This window comes from Sarcophilus harrisii, chromosome 3 (assembly GCF_902635505.1).
Source record: "Sarcophilus harrisii chromosome 3, mSarHar1.11, whole genome shotgun sequence".
Lineage (NCBI taxonomy): Eukaryota > Metazoa > Chordata > Mammalia > Dasyuromorphia > Dasyuridae > Sarcophilus > Sarcophilus harrisii.
In genome coordinates, this window is record NC_045428.1 from 15865662 (window position 1) to 15886734 (window position 21073).

The 21073-nt window shown below is 37.8% G+C and overlaps 1 protein-coding gene across 3 annotated transcripts in view; it reads right to left on the reverse strand.

Moving 5' to 3' along the window:
- The window catches only part of VEPH1 (ventricular zone expressed PH domain containing 1), a 205951-nt gene that overhangs the window by 121219 nt on the left and 63659 nt on the right, over positions 1-21073 (reverse strand). For all 3 annotated transcript variants that reach the window (XM_031957564.1, XM_003766195.2, XM_031957565.1), the window contains exons 5-6: positions 18695-18861; positions 11838-12047 (exon numbers count right to left, since the gene is read on the reverse strand). In XM_031957564.1, the coding sequence (XP_031813424.1) occupies positions 11838-12047; positions 18695-18861 (377 nt within the window). The remainder of the gene's footprint in view (positions 1-11837; positions 12048-18694; positions 18862-21073) is intronic.

Here is a 21073-nt window from a genome sequence, read left to right on the forward strand (position 1 = left end):
TATACTCCCTGTTAAAAGTCTTCTGCAATTAGAAAACTGAAACTGCAGGCATATATTTACTATTCAAATGTCTCAGAATGTACTGCCAGGACTGCCATCAACATTGATTCCAAATTCTAGGAATTCTTATTTTCTAGTCACTTCAAATCTCTTTGAGGAACACCAGATGTTTCTGTATTTATTTTAACTTCATTTATTACTTAGCAGGAAATTAACTGATGTTGAAAACACTATGGATAAGTGGAATTTTTGAACATTGATGGTCTACCTACATAAATATAGCAATCATACTGGTTAATGGAATAAAGTTAAACAAATTATGATGGGAGTTTGAAGCCTATGGACCAAATTATCATCCCTCTCTTTGGGTTTTTCCTTTACTTTAAATTAAGTAGGACCAAATCCCTGATTTGTATTCCTAAAACTCTAATGCTTATTTAATTCCATCCATAAACAATGAAAAAAGACTGAAGTATAAAGCTAATTCAGAACAATAAGACGCAGATTAGATGTTTGTTGTTCATCCTACATTTTCTAAGCAGGTCAACATTATGAATGAGTGACATCTTGACTTGCATGTCAATTGGATTTAAATGAGGCAGAACTACATGAAGTCATCAGCCCCACTCTCTCAGGACAAAAGTCAGAATTGCTGGTGATCACTTAGGACACAGTGGAGTTCTCTGATGTCTGATTAAGTTCTAAGCTCTCCATAGTACTTCTTTCCACAAACTTCATGTCCTATTAAAATAAACTGTTTATATCACCTATTCGGCCAGCGAAGTCTTTACAAGGTTAGAGTAGACATCCCTGTAACTCATCGATGAGTTACTCTCAACCTGGTTTAGCCCATCTGCCAAGATGATTTACCAGAATGTGGTCACAGCTTCTTGGAGCCACAGGTGAGAGTTAGGTAACATGTAGACACCATAGGTGGGTTCAGCAATTAAGTCACTATGGATTAGAGAATTGCAAATTAACAACTCTTAAGTATTACCTCATACCTATTAGATTGGCTAATATGGCAGAAAAGGAAAATGATAAATTTTGGAGAGAATGTGGGAAAATGGGGACACTAATGCATTCATTGTTGGTGGAGCTTTCAATGGATACAACTATTCTAGAGAGAAATTTGGAACTATTCCCAAAAGACAAACTGTGCATATCTCTTGACCTCACAATTCCATGACTAGGTTTATATCCCAAAGAAATAATTAAAAAATGGAAAAGCAAGTACATGCACAAAAAATTTTTATAATAGCTCTTTTTGTGGTGGCAAAGAACTAGAAATTGAGGTAAAGTCCATCAGCTGGGGAATAACTGAACAAGTTGTGATTGTGATGGAAAATTATTGTGCCATAAAGAATAATGAGCACGCTGTTTTTAGAAAAGCTGGGAAAGACTTAGGTGAACTGAGTACAAGTGAAGTGAGTAGAACCAGTAGAACATTATACACATTAACAGCAGTGCTCTAGGATAATCAGCTATGAATGATTTACTCTTCTTGACAATACAATGATCTGAGACAATTTCTAAAGACTGATAAATGATATCCACATCCAGAGAAAGAACTGATGGAGTATGAATGCAGATCAGAGTTTTTTGAGCTATTTTTCATCCTCTATTTTTTCCTTTTTTTTTTTCTTTTGGTCTATTTCTTCATTTACAACACGACTTAAGATGGAAATACATTTTACATGATTGCAAATGTATAACATATTTAATTGCTTACCATCTTAGAGGATATGGAAGGGAGAAAATTTGGAACTCAGTTTTTTAAAAAAAATTACTGTTAAAATTGTTTTTATAAGTAATTAGAAAAATTAAATGCTATTTAATAATAATTTTAAAAGGTTCAACAAGTCTCTCATTAGACATATGGACAGTCCATCAACTGATTAAAGGATTATTAAAGACAGCAAGTTACCCAGATGTCAAAAAAGCAACTGACAACTTTGTACCATTTTTGTGGACAAGACAGCAATAGATAAGTGCAAGTTAAAGAACATTTGGGTGGATTTGGATGTAGTTTCATGATCTAATTTTAAAAAAATTCCCTGGGGACATCTTAGAGGAGGTCTAGAGAGATATGTTCCAGGACACTGAATTAGCAGAGCAGCAGCCTCAGAATTAGGAATATGGTATTCTTGCTGTATTCTGTCTTGTTTAGACTCCATATAGAATATATTAGGGGCAGTCTGCACACTACATTTTATTAATAATGATGGCAAGCTGGGAGATTCTAGAGAAGGGTGATTGGAATCATGAGTAAATGGAAGCTATTTCAGATGAAATTTAAGATGAAAAGTGAGGGATGTTTAGCTGGGGAAAACTAAGACAGACGGGATATTATACTTGTCTTCAGGAGTAAAGGGCTATCATGTGAAAAAGAGATTCGCCTTATACTTCCAGAGACATGATATTTTGAGTGGAGTATTGGACTGAGATTCTGGAGGACATGAGTTCCTAACCTGTCTCAGAAACTAATTTGTCATGTGATCCTGGACAGTCACTTATCCTGTCTGCTTGGGTTTTCTCATCTATAAAATGGGATAATAGCACCTAATTCCTAAAATTGTTGTTGAGTTTAAAATAATATTCGTAAAACACTTTACAAAACTTTAAATACTATGTAAATGGTGGTTATTGTTATCCTTCAGGATAGAATTAGAAGGCAAAAATAGGAGCTGCAAAAAGGCAGACTGAGTTTGATATAATGAAAAATGTCTCAACAATTAGAGCTATAATAAAGTGAAATGGATTATCTCGGAGGGACTGGGTTGTCTCTCACTAGAAGTGAAATCTGAATGGTTACTATTCAGGGGGATTTTTGTTTAAGAAAACCTGGGATTAGGTGAATTTCATCACTTCATTGAGATTCCTGGACTATGGATATCAATTATAATATGTTTGTTAAGAAATCATAGAATAATTAACATTTGTTGATGGAGTTGTCCACCCTTATGAAGAGCTTATTTATGTGGAAAGTTTTAATCACAGGATCATTTTTCTCAAATATATACTTTATCAGTCCCTCAGGGAATCCTCAAAAGAAAAGTGCTATAATTGTATATCTATACCATCATTCCTGTAGATTACTGAAAGAAGGGGATGAATGATTCAATTTCCCCAAAGGGAAATCCTGTCCTACCATCAGGTAGGCATTGGCAGCTGGTGGAATGGGAGAAGGGGAGAAAACAGGAAGTGGATATAAGTCAGCTCCAACAGAGTAAAAGGGAAATGGGGAAGGACAGAAGTGCCATATAGTTGATATTCAGGACAGCTAAATAAAAGTATATTTTATCACATATACACATGCACAAGCACACATACACTCTCAAAATTTTGCCCAAGGTCGCAAATCTCGTGGAAATGGCAATTTCCATTGAATGATTTTAATTAAGTCATGGTTTAATAAGTTAAAGGAGGAGTCAATCCATCCCCAACTGGTGTTTCCTACAGCATCCTATCTCTCGCCCCCTGCTTCGGTTCTCCATTTGTCAGGAAGTTTTTAAAAAGCCAGATAAGCATGACAGGTATGATCCTCAGCTGCTTTTGTTCTGTTTTTCCTCTTCTTCCTGACTTTGTGAAAGGTCTTCCGGACATCCCTGAAACCTGACCTGGCTAAATGCAATCCATTTCTCTGAATGAGAAGTGTCTAGGTCTCCAAGAGCAGCGAGGACATAAATCCTCTAGCTGCTTAGTTGGCATTTTGGCCAGTTGGGAAAATGAGACCAAGTACACAGGACCTAACGCTCATTTCCCCCTGACAGCAGAAAAAATAGGAAGAAATGCCAAATGATCAGTTGCCAAAGGACCAAATGAGATCATGCTGACAAAACGCCTTGTGAACTTTTAAAGCGCTGGGAAAGCGTCAGGTGTGATGATGAGTGACAAGAGGGGCTGCCTTGTTGCCCACGGGCCCACGATACGGACATGAGGTGAGACACTACCTAAACTCTCGTGGCGGTGACAATGTCGAATACTATAGGGTAACACGGAACAATAATATTTCAAGACATTTTCTCCCTTGTTTTCAGCACTTTGAAGTGGCTGCCCAGGAAATTTAATAAATGGAAAAAACCCCTCCAGAGCTGCCCTGATTTACTTGGTCTGGCCATTACTGCTAATGAGACCATATCCTGGTGGGAATTAGACTATTTAAAATGAAATGGCTTTGGTTTCCTTTGGTGTGGAGGTCAAACTGATTTGATTCAGTTTCTCCAAGGAGAGCCAAAGAATTCCTGAGGAGTTCTCCTGTTCATATCTAGCCAGTGTCAAGAAGGATACAAGGAAGACATCTTTAATGGTCCGAGTAACCCCAGCAAAGGCTCAGCAGGCAAGGTCCAGTCCATGTACCACAGGCAGGACTAGAAAGTCCAGGTGAATGAAAACAATCATTAACAAACAAACCTTCCGGAATCCCATCACAATCCTTTGAGAACAACAAAAATTGATTCTGTCTGGATTTATAGATTTAGTTTTTTAAATAGATTTATATGTAATATATATATGTTTATAAATATATAGATATAGATTTGTAGATTCAGTTAGTGTTTGGGTTTTTTTTAAGGAAGACATAGTGACCGAATTGTTTTTAGAGCTGGGAACTCTTTGTGCCCTCCTAAAAAAAAGAATAAAGGGCAGCTTTTTAGGGAGAAAGATCATGGATTCAGTCTTGAACATGTTGAGTTTGTAAAATATCCAGGTTTGATAGGGTCAAGGCAGAGCTCAGGATGTGATGATCAAAGTAATTTTGAGAAACATGTTTTCTGGGTAATTCATTTTATTAATAAAATCATTATGGCAGGAATCGGATGGTCATTTGGTCATCTCTCTTAGATCAAAGACAATCAGGTGTGAGCTCAGTTTTCAAAGAGAATATGTTCCTGAGGGATGGCAATTAACTCTGATTGGATAATACATTACAAGATGAGTAATATTAAAATGAAGCACCGAGAGTGACATCATGTTACCCTTGGACGGAGATGCTATGGCTATACTCAGACCACCCACAGCTTTGGGCTATCTAGACAAAAGGATCTGTTTCTACTTAAGCTTGAGTAGACCACAGTAGGGCTTCCCCACCTTACATTAAATTCCTTGGAAGACTGGATGGGATCTGACCAAGATTAAGCAGAGTTAATTCACTAATTATCAGTAATGTCCTTCAAGAGAATGAACTTTGGAAGAAGAGGAAACCGCTAGATCCCCCCAAATTATTGGTTATTAATAGTCATTTCTCTTAAGGTGATAGATACAAAGATTGGGAATCAGGGGGCAGCAAGGTGACGCAGTGGATAGAGCACCAGCCCTGAAGTCAGGAGAATCTTAGTTCAAATCTAGCCTCAGACACTTCTTGGCTGTGTAACTTGGGCAAGTCACTTAACCCCAATAGCCTCAGCAAAAAAAAAAAAAAAAAAAAAAAAAAAAGGTTGGGAGTCATATGAAAGAAGTGGTAATTGAAAGCTTGGGAACAAATGAATTAACCAAGGAAAAGAGTATAGGGACAACAGAAAAGAAGACCAATAGTAAGAGAAAATCCCTTTTGGAAGATAGATGAAGATCTAGCAAAATAAAACAAGTCAGTCGGCAATGCAGGAGGAGAACCAGGAGAGTAAAGGCATCGAGTTGGGAGGAATCTATAAGGCTGTTGACTTTAAGATGTACTTGATCAAGAATCAGAGACTGGGACTACCCAGTCTTCTCCGGAAAACTGGCAGCAATGAGCAACTCACTTCCCAAGGAAATCCCTTCTATGTCTTGACACTGCTCATATTTAGGAAGTTTTTGTTTTTCGTTTTTAAAATAATAGCTCTTTGTTTTCAAAATACATGCAAAGATGACAAACGTGGAAATATGTATAGAAGAATTGCACATATTTAACCCCTATTGGATGACTTGCTGTCTAAGGGAGGGGGGAGGGGGAAAGGAGGGAGAAAAATTTGGAACACAAGGTTTTACAAAGGTAAATGCTGAAAACCATCCTTGCATGTATTTTGCAAAACTGGTGTTCCAAATTTTTCTCCCTCCCTCCTCTCTTCCCTTTCCTCTAGATAGCAAGTCATCCAATAGAGATTAAATATGAGCAATTCTTAAGGAAGATTTTCTTAACCCCAGACCCAATTCTGTTCCTGTGTAATTTCTCCCCATTGCACCTGGTTCTCTCCTCTGAGGTTCAGCAGAACTAGTCTGATTGGCAGCCACTTTGCACATTATACTCTTAGTCACCTTGAGTCACCTAGAGGTTGAATGACTTGCTTGGAGCCACACAACTAGTATATGTAAAGGACAGCATTTGAACTCGAGCCCTTCCAAATCTGATGCTGGCTTTCTATCAACCATGTCTGACTCCCTCTTGCCTTCCACAGAGCAGGATGCTTAATAACTGTTGGCTGAATTGATCCAATGTGAGCCTGGCTTCTCATATATCTCATCGGTCTTCATATTGTGAGGGAGCCAACACTGAAATCCAAGAAGGGGGGGAAAGATGCTTTCTGGGGCCATCTGGTGCCTTTATGCTGTCTGATAGGGCTCCCAGAGCCCTCCCCTGCTCAGTCCTGCTGCTGTTAAGTAAACCCTGGCTTGGAACTATTCGCTGCCATCCTTTCTTAAATGGGTTTGAGTAACAAATTCCCTAAAATGTTAATAGCTGTTCAACCTGGGAATTGTAGTATTCCTTAATCCAAAGGAATGTATATGACGAACTTTTTTTAGTGTACGACCTTTTTTTTCCCTTATATGTTATAAATATTTCTAGGTAATGAAATTTTTCCCAGAGTGAGAGTATACAGTCAGTATTTTTCAAATAAAACCTTCATGACTATAAGTGTCAAATTAATTAAAAAGCATTTTATAAACACTACATGGCAGGTACTATGTAAATGAATGGATTCATTAATGTGTTCATTTTAGCCAGGTTCTTAAAGGGAATCATGGGTATCAAATTATTTCTGCTCAGTTAGTTTCTGGTTTCTGTCACATCAGGGCTTGTATTTCTTGGTGCCAGAGCAAGATCAGCAGATCCCCTGCAGCCATCATCAACCAAAGATGGATTATTTATACTCAAGGACACAGCACCTTCACAAGACCCTGCTCCAAGGTCTCATCTGACCTGGTGTTAACCCTTGGTTCTCTAATGGAACATTACTTCTGGCAGGTTCCATCATGCTAGAAAGGCTTTCGGTATGGTCCCAGTACAAAGTACGTTGGATATTCAAGGACTGGCTTAGCTCAGCCTGTAGAGGTTCATGGCAACCATAAAATAACTAAAAGCACAAAACGACCCTCAGCTTTATGGGGTACCTCTTCTATTTCTATAGTGATGGTAGCAGAGAAGTGAAAGAGGGGGAGAAAGGAGAAAGTATTTATTTAGTGCCTACAATGTGCCAGACATTGTACTGTGTTTTTACAAATATTATCTCATTTGATCCTCACAACAACCATGCTGTCATTATCCCCACTTTACAACTGAAGAAATTGATGTCCACTGTACCTAGAAGAAAAAGCAGGGGGTTGTAAAAATCTTAAAGCAGGCTCTCATCGCCCCATGCCTGGGCTGTTGTGATAACCTTCTCATTGCTCTCCCTGCCCCAAGTCTCTCCCCACTTCATATACTCTCCATTCAGCCGCCAAACTGATGTTCTTAAAACATGGATCTGATCATATCATTCTCCTCTCTAGTAAATTCCGGTGGTTTTCTGTCACCTCTAGAATCAAATGTAAAATCATATTTGGTTTTTGAAGTCCTCCACAACCCAGATCCTTTCTAACTTTCTTTAGTTTTACTTCTTTCACCTCTTTGTATCAGATGACACAAAGACACTGACTTTTTCTCTATTTCCCCTACAAAACACTCCATCCTCTGACTCTACACCTTTGACTTTCCCCTTCACTGGAATACTTATCCTTGTCACTTCTGCCTTCTGGATTCCTTGATTCTTTCAAGACTCAGCTCAAATCTCATCTTCTGTCAGAGTTCTTTACTAATACTCCTCCCCTTCCCTCACCACTGCCTTCCCTCTGAGATTACCTTTCATTGTATATAGTTGTTTGCATGTTGTCTCCGCCATTCTCTGTGAGTATCTTGAAATAAAATACTCTCTTTCACCTTTTTTGAGCCTTGAGCACTTTACATAGTACCTGACACATAGCAAATAATAAATGCTTCTTGGATTGACTTGGCATTAACTTAGCCACTGGTATGGGAGAACACGGGCAGAAGTCACACAGGATGGGCAGGCGAGAGAGTGTGCCGATCCGCATCTCTGCAGGCAAAACACTAATTCAGTTGTTGCCATTTAGTGGTTCATGAAATGACAATGGTCTAAGGGGTTTACCCTAACGATTCTTCCATGGCACCTTAAGCAATAATTGTTGCAAAAATATTTTTCTGATCATGTTACAAGTCTATGTGTGTGACCGACAGGCATGGACATGTTTGATGCATTATATGAGTAACTCAAAATCACTAACATCACGTACACAATGATTTTGGTATTCATAAAGCCATTGCATCAAATTTTGACCACCTTCAAGTACAGTGTATTCTTGCAATTATTCAAATTGTTTCCAAATCCCTCCCTACAAGGTTCAACATTGGAACATGGACTAATTCCCAATCGATAGTTAGACCCGTATGCATACTTCTATTTGTCTTTTGTAAACTGAAACAGAGTAGCTTCCTTTTCCCTCATTACCTTTTAATTATAACTTATCAACTGTGTAATATGATCAAAATGTTATGAACGTTTGCATTTTGCAGTGCAAATGTCAAAGTCTTTGAAAATCATGACTGTTGGGCACGCACATTACAAGCCATCTTGAAACCATCAATGACAATACCAAATGTTCCAAGAAACAAACTCTAAATTGCTTCTTGTTAAATTATTGACTGTTTTCCAATTAAAACTTATTGTTTGCTTATGTCACTATTCTTCAGTCTGACAGATTTCCACATAAACTTCTTAGCAACATTAATAAATTATTCAATTTTCTGAGAGTCCAGCCAGTGCACCAGTGAGAAAAAAGAAAAAAGTCAAATCTCTAGAGATTCTTCTCTTACAAAGGCTAATTTATGCCATTGATATTCGAGCTCTTGACTTCCTATTTCACTATCTGGACTCCAACAACAAATAGATCAGCCCAAAAAATTCTTACAAAGGATATATACAACATGAAGTACACAAACCTAGAAAGGTACTCCAGAAGTCTTAGTGCAGTTTTAAGCTTAAGTAACTAAGACTTTTGGAACACTCTATATGCAAACATTGTTTAAATATGAAGCAATATATAAATTGAACTTTAAGTTTATCTGTCATTTAATATAGCATTGGTCAACCAAGAGAGAAGTCAATACTTTATAATTAGCTATTGACTTTTGTTGATTGGTTAGATCTCACTACATTTCTGCAGTATAATATTTTTACCTTATTTTTGTTTCAAAATAAAATATAAAAACTCAATTCAGAACCAGATTTAAGACTATTTTTTGAAATATAGAGCAAAGTTTTGTTGAAATCCTTATTAGACTATGTTAAACATCTTAAGTTGTAACTTATTTCTCTAAAATGTTTGTAAAGTAAAAAAAATTAATATGAAATATTGAAGATATTAGTAATATTTTATTTATTGGACAGAATGTCCAACAAAAATGTAACTTTTATAATAATAGGTAGAACAAAATTTTAATTTAAAAATTATGCTTATTTGATTTTTAATTTTTTATTTGGAGTTTTTAATTTAATTTTAATTTTGGAGCTTTTAGGAGACAAAAATTTATCATTTTAGTTATGGTACCTACTAATAAACGAAGCTTAAAAGTATAAATTAAATTACCGTGGGGATTTATAATCTATTGTTTTTATTATTGTTAAAAGATGTTGGAGGAATCAAAAAGTTGTTCTGATTGATAAGCTCATTGATCTTTGGAACTATATGAGCCTACAAACAGCACTGCCCTCCCCATAGACTGTTGGGTAAAGGTATTGATGCTATCACTTCTATCAACCTGATAACTAAGAAGCCAACATAGCAATGTCAAAGAATGGATTTTATGAACTTGGTTAAGATTTAAACAGTAATCCACTGATGTTTGTAGCTTATTCCTGAGCTCAAAGGAAAGAAGAAATCCATGTTATTGTTGGAATACCAGGCAACAGTAAACAGACTTGTCAGGGAATAGATAGTTTCTTAGTTTCTTAGAAGAACTTATTAGCAACTAGGTGAAGTCCAGAGAGAATGGCAGTGTGATTTAAGACCAAATATATGTCCCTCCCTTATCCCCATACTTAATCTCACCCTTTTTTTGGGTAAATCTGAGCAAATAGGACTAATATTGAGCCCTGTGCTTTCTACTGGGACAGAAGAAAGATCTAATGCTACTTTAAGCTTTGTTTTTCTAATTGAAGCTATACCTAGAACTACTTATCTCCACTGTCTTATCTCCACAATCTATAAAAAAAAATAAAAAAATCTATTAACTCTCTTATCTCCACAATCTATAAAGTATGACTAGTAGAGAATCGAGTTCTGAATTCTCCCAATATGATGGGTATTTGAAGTCAAAGCTGAAGGTACCTGAGTCCTCAATCCTATCGAGAACTGGCTGCTTAGCTAGCTGGGTGTCCTGCATAAATGACTAAATCTCTTTCTGGTGAAAAATATGTGTGTGTTTGTGTGTGTGTGTGTGTGTGTGTGTGTGTGTATGTACATTATAAATGACAGATAATCCCCCACAGACACTGTCAGGAATGGGAGGTGGACAAAAGGTACCTTTAATGGAAAATAGGTTATGAGCTAACCCTTGAAGGAAGCCACAGAAGTCAAGAGGTGGATGTGAGGAGAGGAGAGCCCTCCAGTTATGGAGACAATCGGTCAGCAGAAAGCCAGTCTCCATGTGCTCTGTAGGCCATTTTGTCAGTTTGCTGTTCAGATATATCATTCTTCCTCTTCCCCTTTTCTCTGGATCTCCAGGATGCCAGGAATGCTCTTCCTCCTCATCACCTCTTAGGACTTTTGGCTTTTCTTGATGCTCATCTCAAATCCAAACTTCCTAAGGCCTTTCCTGCTCCATCCCCACCCATCTCTCCATTCCTCCAACAGCTGCTACTGCATTTCCCTCTAAGGTGATTTTTTCATCTGTTCTGGATTGATCTAAAACTGCCTTCTTTTGCATGTGTGGATTTCCTTGTTCAAATAGAGGCTCCTTGAAGTCAGGGAACCTTCCTTTGAATCTCCAGTGCTTATTTAGGACAGTGTCTAGAAGAGAGTAAGTGCTGAGTAGACACTTTTGACTGATTATTTATTTACCTTCCTGAAATCACAGGTCACTTTGAAACACTCTGTTTTTATAGGTAAGCAACAAACATGTTGGTAGGATGGGAAGGGAAAGAAGAAGAGGGAGAAAAGGAAGGAAGGGAGCAAAAGATGAGGGGGAGAAAGAGAAAGAAGTAAAAGAAGGAAAGGCAGATGGAGAGAGAGGGAGAGAGAAAGAGACAAAGTCAGAGAGACAGAGATTCTCTTATCACAGTTATTAGCAGAATTACCTTCCTTCTCTAGAAATCAAATGTCCTTCCATTCTGACTATGGTAATTACATTCACAAAATCCTCTTTTAAAACATAGTAAAGTAAATGCTTAATAAAAAATATACACTAGTAAAACTGGCACCCCCCTCATCATTTCTCTTTTCAGTCTCCTCAGAGAACCTTGCCAAGATGAGCCTCAACATCTGCCATCATTCTTCAAAACCCTATTTTCTAGTTTCTTAGACCAGAGTAGTTTAGAGAATGGTTTAAATATCAGCAGAATTTATGGGTTAAAAATACAAGTACTTACTTCATTCACATGCCCAACTGCTCCATAGATTCTTGCCATTTGTCCAATCAGGCTGGGAAAGCTCATCCCAATATCCTTTAGTGTTGGAAGAAAATGACTCAGAGCTGCTGGTTCATAGCTAGATATTTCTGTGAGTATATTTAGGATAACATCACTGTGAGTAGGGTTCTTTAAATGACCAATTAAGAGAGGAATACATTCCTGAAGCACCTAGAAATTAAGCAGGAGAGGGAAAGGAGTCATTGGGATTACCCTGATGTGTAGGGGCCCTTATAAGTTTTCAAAGCATTTCCCCCATGATAACTCGAGTAGAATAAGCATTATTATTTCCAGTTCATAGAAGAATTGAAGGTTCACAATGATGAAATGACCTGCCCAAAGTCAGTGAGTCAAAGCCAAGATTCAGGAGAAAGGGTTCAAACACAACCATGTCCCCCACCCCCCAGTTCGTCAACGTTTCCAACACAATACCGCTGCCTCTTGAAAAAGAAATGAATCATGTAATGACTGGCCCAGACTTAGACTCTCTTCTGAAGCCAGCAGTCCTGGAGGCAAGTCATTGCTTTTTATTTACTTTTAAAAAATGAAGCCCCCTCTCAAGTCCCACTGCTGATGACAAGGACTAAGAAACACACTTGCTAGGGAGAGATGAGGAAAATACACTTTGCCATGTCTGGAATCCACTCAAACTTCACCAGTTTGGAATTTCAAATCAAAGTCTTGGTGGCTCCAATTGACTTGCTTTTTGTAAAGACTGGACAGAACTCATAAAGAAAGAAGGAAGAATGTTTACAAAAGCCTCTGCTACCACTAATCCCTTGTAAATAATATCCTGATGAATTAGGGGTTCCTTTGGAATATTGGCATTCCTTTAAACCATAATGGGGAGGGTATTAAAATTGAAAGGAAAATAGATATTAAAAAGTGCTGGCTTCTCAAATACTTTAACCAACGCTCTCAAATTGGGAAAATGTGACTTGAAATGATGAATATTCAAAAATCCAAGGGAGCCTTCCTATTATCCCCAAATCCTGATAGTTTACAGATACTTAAGTCAGAGATCTGGAAGTGAAAAGGACCTCAATGGCAAACTAATCAGATATGAGTATTAAACTAATCAATAGCTAACTTTCCTGATAAAGAAACTGAGGACAAAACATACAATTCATAAGATAGAAAATGCTGAACCAAATTTGCCTCATTTTGTCTATGTCAAGCCATTTTTAGTTCCCAAAGTCCCAACCCTTTTGTTTACTCCCCTTTAAAGGAAAAGAACCAAGAAGTGGGGGAACCTCCTGCTAAAGAACATAGCAATAGATGGCAAAAATCATCCATCATCTTTGTGAAAGGCTAGGAAAACATGAGAATACAAGGGTAATATTGCTCTGTTTGGAGGTGGAAGACTTGGTTTGAAATCCTCAAAGTTCTGATGTTTATATCTATGCATACATTCATGTACATGTATATATGTATGTATATATACAAATACATTATGTATTTATAATGTATATTTTGTTACATAAGTAATGCATATTATATATGTAATACATATATATAAAGACAATTTTTTTCAATATATGTACACAGATATATGTGTACATAACACTATACAGATGTATACACACGTATATGAATGTGCATGTATAGACATCTAGACACAAATACATGATGTTTAGTCATTTCAGTTCATGACCCCATTTGGGATATTTTTGGCAGATGCTAGAGCAGTTTATTATTTTCTTTTCCAATTCATTTTATAGATGAGGAATTGAAGGAAACAGGATTAAGTAACTTGCCATAGGCTCACACAGCTAGTAAGTGTCTTAGGCTGGATTTGAATTCAGGGAGATGCGTCTTTTTTAATCCAGGTCCAGTATTCTGTCTAGCTGCCCACATATATATATAAAATCTCCATATAAATAGAACCCTGCTCCTACATACTAACTACCAGTATGACCTTAGTAAGTTACTTCATCTATAAAATGGGATGGGGCCAAATGATTTCCTGCTCTTATTTTAGATTTTTGACTTTAATTCTCTAGAAAGACTCTCTTAAAAGAGTTGGAAGAGATCATATTAGATGGCATCTGGTTCAATGTCCTCCCTCACCTGATGAGACCCAGAGAATTTTGAAATATTTGAATTCACAGGAGTTGGAAGCCGGGTAACTGAGACTACAAGAAAGTCTCCTGCCTATTAGGGTTCAGAAAGCCACTGAAATGCTTTGTGACTCGAGGCTATTTATATGTGTCCAATAAAACCCTTTTTGACTTTGCATTTGGTATGAAATTTTAGGGCTGTCTGAAACGGCTATAATTTCATTAATATAGGGAACTCCCAGTGCAGAAAGTCCTTTCTCTCAATGTAGATGAGCAACTTCCTGGGGATACAATCTGAGAAAGTTGCTTACACCAGGATTCTCACTGTTGAGTAACTTGTTTCAAGTTACACATCTCTTCAAATTAGGGCTTATTCATTTTGAGTCTGGTTTTCTATCTACTATACCACACTGTCTCTTACTGCACTTTGGGGCTTACATTGGTGCATCCTAAGTGAAGGCAAATAGCAGATGTAATGCAAATGATTTATTTATATTAGTATTTGTCTAATCATCCTTTACAGTAGCTGACTAATTATATCATCATATATAATACATACATTATATCTTAGATATAGGAGAGTTTGGAATAGCTAAACTCATTATATCAACAACCTCTGAAAAGTGTACCCATGGCTGAATATGTATGATTGCCAGAAGATCTTTGCAAAGTTGAATTTGGGTAAATGGAATATATGAATGAGCAGGACTATAAATACTCCTAGTTCGGAGTTGGACAGCAATTATATGTCCTAATAGGAAGCCAAGAAACATCCCTGGCAATAGATAGTGGAAGTGTCAGCCAGCTGCTTAGGTCAAGTGAACATGCTTGACACGAGGCTGTCAAAAGGGGAAACTGCTTGCACATTTCCTGACCTATTCCACAATATGCCGTTTTATAGACCTTGCTCTTCATGCTCCATTCATGTAAATACCAGCCTTCCTCTGTCATATGTTTCTAGGTCTTGGTGGACCTAACTTTCTTGTTTAAATCAAGGCCCAGATCCCAAGTAAATGGCTGAGTTTTGTTGAATTAATCAAATGCAACTGATCAATCAAAAATCATTTATTATACAACTGCAAGTGTCAGGCTCTATGTTAGGCAATGATGATACAAAGACAAAAAGGAAAGAAACATTCCTTGCCCTCAAGAAGCTTATATTCTATCAGGGGAATATAGATAAACATAGAGTAGGATCATTAAATCTGAGGTAAGAGCATTGACTAATAGAAGCAAAATGTAAACTACAATGAAAAACTATCTTAGGGTTTGTCCATGGCTAATGGTGATTGAGCCAGAAGATTGGCTTTTGAGTCCTGGATCTACTATCGTGGTCTTGAGCAAGTCATTTAAAATTTGTGAGCATCAACTTTCTCAGCTTGTGTAATGATTTATATTCTCCCAATTTCTCATTCGATTTGTGAGGATCAGATACAAATGAGAGATGTCTTTGGTAAAGCTTTCTTAAAATATGAACCGGAAGGATGATTTCCATTACTACTCTTAGCAATAGAACATTTATTTTCTCCAGGTTGATCAATAATATAATAGGAAGCCTTTTGCTTTGTACTTCAAACAATTTATACTTCCCTTCTTTAGAGAAAAGGAAACTAAAGTCTAGAAGGCAGCATAGTGCAATGGATAAGAAATGGGTTCAGATCATGTCTCAGATCCTTGCTAGCTGTGTGGGTATGTCACCTTCACTGTGCCTCAGTTTCTTCATCTATGAAAGGAAGGATCTACACTTGATGGTCTCTACAATCCCTGCTAGTTCTAAGTCTATGATCCTGTGAAGTAGAGTGCCATGCCCATGGTGCTAGTAGTACAATCAGGATTACAGCCTCGGTCTTCTGGAGAGAGTTTTTCTTTTTACTCCCTATCATTGACTCCTTATTAGATATAGCCCACAGATTCTGATGTGGAAAGAATCTTAGCTGTCATTTCTTCTAGATCATTCCCTGATTTTTATAGAAGAAAACCCAAATTCCACAGAATATAAATGACTGGTTCAAGTCCATACAGGAGATAAATGGCTGAACCAAGATCTGACTGAAGTAATTCTGACTCTTGAGTCAACACTTTCAACTGTGCTATGGTGGTGTTCCTTGTAGTGATAGAGGATGGCCAAGAAATTAGTTTTCACCTTATAAGCATGGTGTTTCCTGTGCTTATTTACCTACCAGAGGAAAATAACAGTTTCCTTTCTTCTATATTTATTAGTATCTTTTTTTAATGTCATGAGGTTAATACCAAGAACTCCGAGGAGGGAGTAATTACAGAATATTTACATGTACATGAATTATTTCATTCTGATAACTCAGCTGATCAGGGTAGAGTGATATTGAAGCTAATAACATCGCTTTGATTCCTGTGAATGACTTCTCAGTACAGATCACTTCAGTCTCTAGAGGTCAATGGACAGATGATGGCAGATGTAAGTAGACTGGGAAATAAAAACAAGAAATTACAAAGGAGAACTATCAGTGGAAATAGAATAGAAAAAAAAAATCAGAGCCAAAAGAAACACTGACTGGTCATAAAGTAAAAGTGAGGACTAATTAATGAACCAATATATTCCATTGGAGCCCTTATAATGTCAAGATAGAGCAAGAAAGGAACTAACATATTAGGAGGATCCTATGTGTTAAAATTGTGGGAGGACATGGACAAGCATAGTATAATACTGGTAGTTGAAGAAAATTGAAGGAAATATGGACACAGATACATTTTAACATTTGAGCCCAGGTCAATTATTTTGATTGCTGAAAAGTGATTATAAGGAGACCTGCTAACTCAGGAAAGCCACTTCAGCTTTGCATGTGATTGGATGAAAGGAGATGCCAGCTAAGAGAACATGGAAGGAATAAGAAAAATGGAGGGAAGGGAGGGAAAAATAAGGGGGAAAAACCTCGAGTGTCTGATCTGATGCAGAAGTCATCAGAAATGGGAATTTAATATGCAATAATCATGGGGATCATGGGGATTGGTTTTAAAATCAGAAAAGAACAGGTGCATTCGCTTTGATTCTATGCCTTGGCTACAGTGTGTTTAATCATCCCCTGATCAATGAGCATCTATTTGGTTTCCAGTTCTTTAGTACTTTTTTTTTTCTGCTGAGGCAATTGGGGTTAAGTGACTTGCCCAGGGTCACACAGCTAAGAAGTGTTAAGTGTCTGAAACTATTTAGTACTTCTAAAAAGTGTTGTTTAGACATCTGTTTCAACTTTCTCTCTCAATAAACCCTTTAACTAGCTTTATATATTATTAGCCAAATGGACAGATGATTTTCACTTTTATTTACTGTCCGAATCTCTCCTATTGTGTGTGTGTGTTTTACTTATCAAAGAAGCAGTAAATATATGAAAAAAAAGGTGGAGGCATTGAAATCACACAGCTGAGCAACCAGGTCCCAGACCCTCGTAACTGGCCACAGGTGGACTGGGTCCAACATCATCATATGAGTGTAGAAGGGTAATTACACATGAGGAATAGCCAGGAATCACTTCCAGGACATTTAGAATGAACTGGCATGTACTTGTGGCAATAAATGCGGGGCCAGAACTGGCATATAGTTATGGCAATAAATAGGGGGCCAGAACTGGCATATACTTGTGGCAATAAATGCGGGGCCAGAACTGGGATATAGTTATGGCAATAAATAGGGGGCCAGAACTGGCATATACTTGTGGCAATAAATGCGAGGCCAGCAGCAGGCAGCAGATTGAATTAGCTCGGTAGGAGCCGAGACATGCTGATGACAGTCACTGAGCCACAGATACACTCAGGCAAGATTTGCTGGCTGTTTATTCTCATTGTCATCAATAGATTTAACCGAGAAACAACTAAATGGTGGCCAAGCCCTTGTTTGTTCATGAACCATGATGGAAATAAATGATTGCTACTAAGACAAAGGACTAAAGTCCCTGTTGGTAGTAGAAACAGACTATCCCATGACTCAGGTCGTTTATGTGGGAACTTATTCACTCCAGCTACCTATATGGGAAGCCATAGCTTCTGGGAATCACCTCAAGTGTTGTCACTGACCTTCAGACGGAACCATAACGATTGACCAGAGATTTGTGGGTCACTCATTCTCTCCAGTTACCGGTTCCAGCCTCTGACTATGGCTTCCCCATTTACATGGGTCCAGAAAGAAGAGATGAGTGTTTTGGGTTTACTCGTTAGTATAGATGCCTATCTCCTAATAGAACATAAGCTCCTGGAGGGCAGGGACAGTTTCAATGGTTATCTGTATATCCCCAGTGACTGGCACAGAGAAGCCCGGTAGGGACTGAGAAAATACTCGGTGAGTGACTGGTTCATTTTATTTTGAGACGGGTACATTTGTGTTTGTGACCTATATCCAAGTACACAAGATCGCCTTGTACACTTTGGTATATATATATATTTAGTATATATAAGGTACTATATATATGGTATATATATTTGGTATATATCTGTCTTTGAGAGGCAGTGTGGTATAGTATAAGAGTCAGAAAATCCTATGCTAGTGTAGTGTATCCTGGACTTAGGACAGAAAATCCTATGCTTGGCTCCCATCTCTGATACTTACTAGCCATGTAAGGATGGGCAAGTCATTTAATTTCTTCAAGACTCAGTTTCCTCCTCCACAAAGCAGGAAGGTTGTAACCATAATATTTATGTCACAGCTTTGTTGGGAAGCTCAGTTGAGATTTTATACATATAAACAATCTGTTGTTTTGATTACCAATATGCCTATATAAAATATGCCTTTACCATGGGCCGTTTCCTTCTTGCAACTATCTGCAACAGCCTGAGAAGATGGTGTTGTTCTGTTGACTCCAGCTGACACATCAGGGTCACCAGCTCTGTCACATGACTGTTAATTGGTTGGGGTTGCTTTTCATACACAGAAGGCAAGACACGTAACAACATGGAGTTGCCTGTTAAAAGGATAATAAAATCAGTTCATTCACTGGGGTTCCACACCTTTCCCGGCTCATGTGAGACCTTAATCATGTCAGGATTGAACTAAGAAGCATCTATGAGACTTGGTGAAGACTCACTCTTCTCCTGCGCCAAGTAATAACAATGGTGACCCCAATTCCCACAAATCACTGGCACGACTCTTGTCAGAGCTTATTCTGCGAGTGAGGCAACCGATGCCGATTAATACCTAATGATTGTTTCTATGGAGGGAAGCAATGTGGGACAAATGGAAGAATTTGGCAGTGAGAGAGTCCCAACCTTGGGAAGGAATCGGTCCAGACAGAGGCTGACAGATATGAGTCTTGCACAGCCTTTAATTGAAAACCAAGCTTTATCATAAATATGAGAGGAAATGAAACCAAAGAAACCAATAGAATGCATTTATGTTCTCCTTCACAGAGGAAGAGAACAGACATCTGGAAACGATGCTTTGCTTTTTACAATGAACAAAGATGGTTCAGACTCCCAAATTCTAGCAGCATTTAAGGGCTGCCAGGGTATGGCTTAATTGTCACTCATGATTTTCTGTAAACACAAGCATCAAGAAGACGTATTACATAAGCTTCAGGTGTTCGTCAAGCAAAGAACACATGGGAAAATCTGTTTATCACTGCAGAGACCAGCCTTTCTCTCAGAATAGTTCCAAGTCCCAAAGCAACTCTTTTTTAGAGATCCCTTGAATGAGGAGCACTATACTCAAACTCTGAAATGGAGATTTGTGTATAGGAAAAAAATACAAGAATCCAAAGAGCAGGGATTGCATGCAAATACACATGCATTCATGTGTTTCACTGTCAGGCTTATGCAGGATATTTTAAGAAGTGAGCAAAGAAAGCATCAGTTTAAAACCTCCAAAGTGTTAAGACTCAGAATGATAAAAGTTTGACTCTAGAAGAAACCAAAATCCCGGGTGATGTCTTTCGGAGGCAGCAACATAAGAACTGAAACTGCAAAGTTAGGAGACATTTCACAAAATAAAAATTAGTGTCACTACTTTTTACTTGTAACATCTAGAGCCGTGAGATGTCGTAGCTAGAAGAGTTTAGCATCATTAAAACCAATCCAGAACCAATTACAGAGAAGGAAACTGAGCCCCAGAGCTGTTGATCAACATCTAAGATTACATAGTTATTAATAAGAAGAGTCAGGATCTGAAGCCAGATCTTACTTCAAAGCCACAGATCTTTCCCACTACACCATATTATGTCTCAGTGACAGAGGGATAATAGATAGCTCTTGATCTGGCACTATTAAACTTCATTGCTTTGGGTATTCATAAGGCATAGGGAACTGGGAAAACTCAATACTTAGGAATTTTGAAATCACTTGGAAAACAGTAGAATATCCTGGATTTCAAGGGATATATATTATCCCTAAAGGGAGAGAATGGGGGGGGAATGGTGGTGGGAGAGTTATGGTTGAATAGAATAGATGCATAAATAATGCAAAGCAATTTGAGAACATAAAAAAGCATTAACAACAACATAGTCAGGGAAAGTTTCGAGAAGAAATGGCACTTAAATGGACCTTACTATTCATTTCTTGTGAGTGATCATGACTTGTTTTAACTTTATAATTGGATCACTGTGCTGTCTATGAAATCTGCCACCAGGTTTCCCAGCTATGCTGGACCATTCCTTGTGAATCTTGAAATGATTCTCTGATAGAAATGTCTCACTCTGGAACTGACTCTATGACTGCAAATTTAACCTCCTCAACTGGAAAGATACTGGTTTAGATTTCTTTCTTCAATATTCATAGTGTGTTCTCTCTCTCCACATGGGAGATCTAGCTTGCATCCTGAAAGCCCTGGGAAGTCACATTCCTGGAGTTCTTTAGAATCCCATCCCTGTAGAAATCCCTAGGAGTATGGTCCAAGTCTCTACATCTCTCCCAAGTGAAGTTCAAAGCCATATTCTCTAACAGCGTTAATTGTTAGGCTATCGGAAACATAGGTGAGACTCCTACCTCACTCTGGAGACCAGTGCAGATTCCTCAGAAAGTAGGATTCCTTTTATTTGGGCCAAATCAAACCAAATCAACTAGCATTTGTTAAACTCTAGGATTACAGGAAAAGGCCAAAGCTCTCAAAGAGCTCACAGTCCAATGGGTAATATAGAAAGCCAGCTCTTCTACCAGATAATTCTCTTCATGTTTGACATCTTT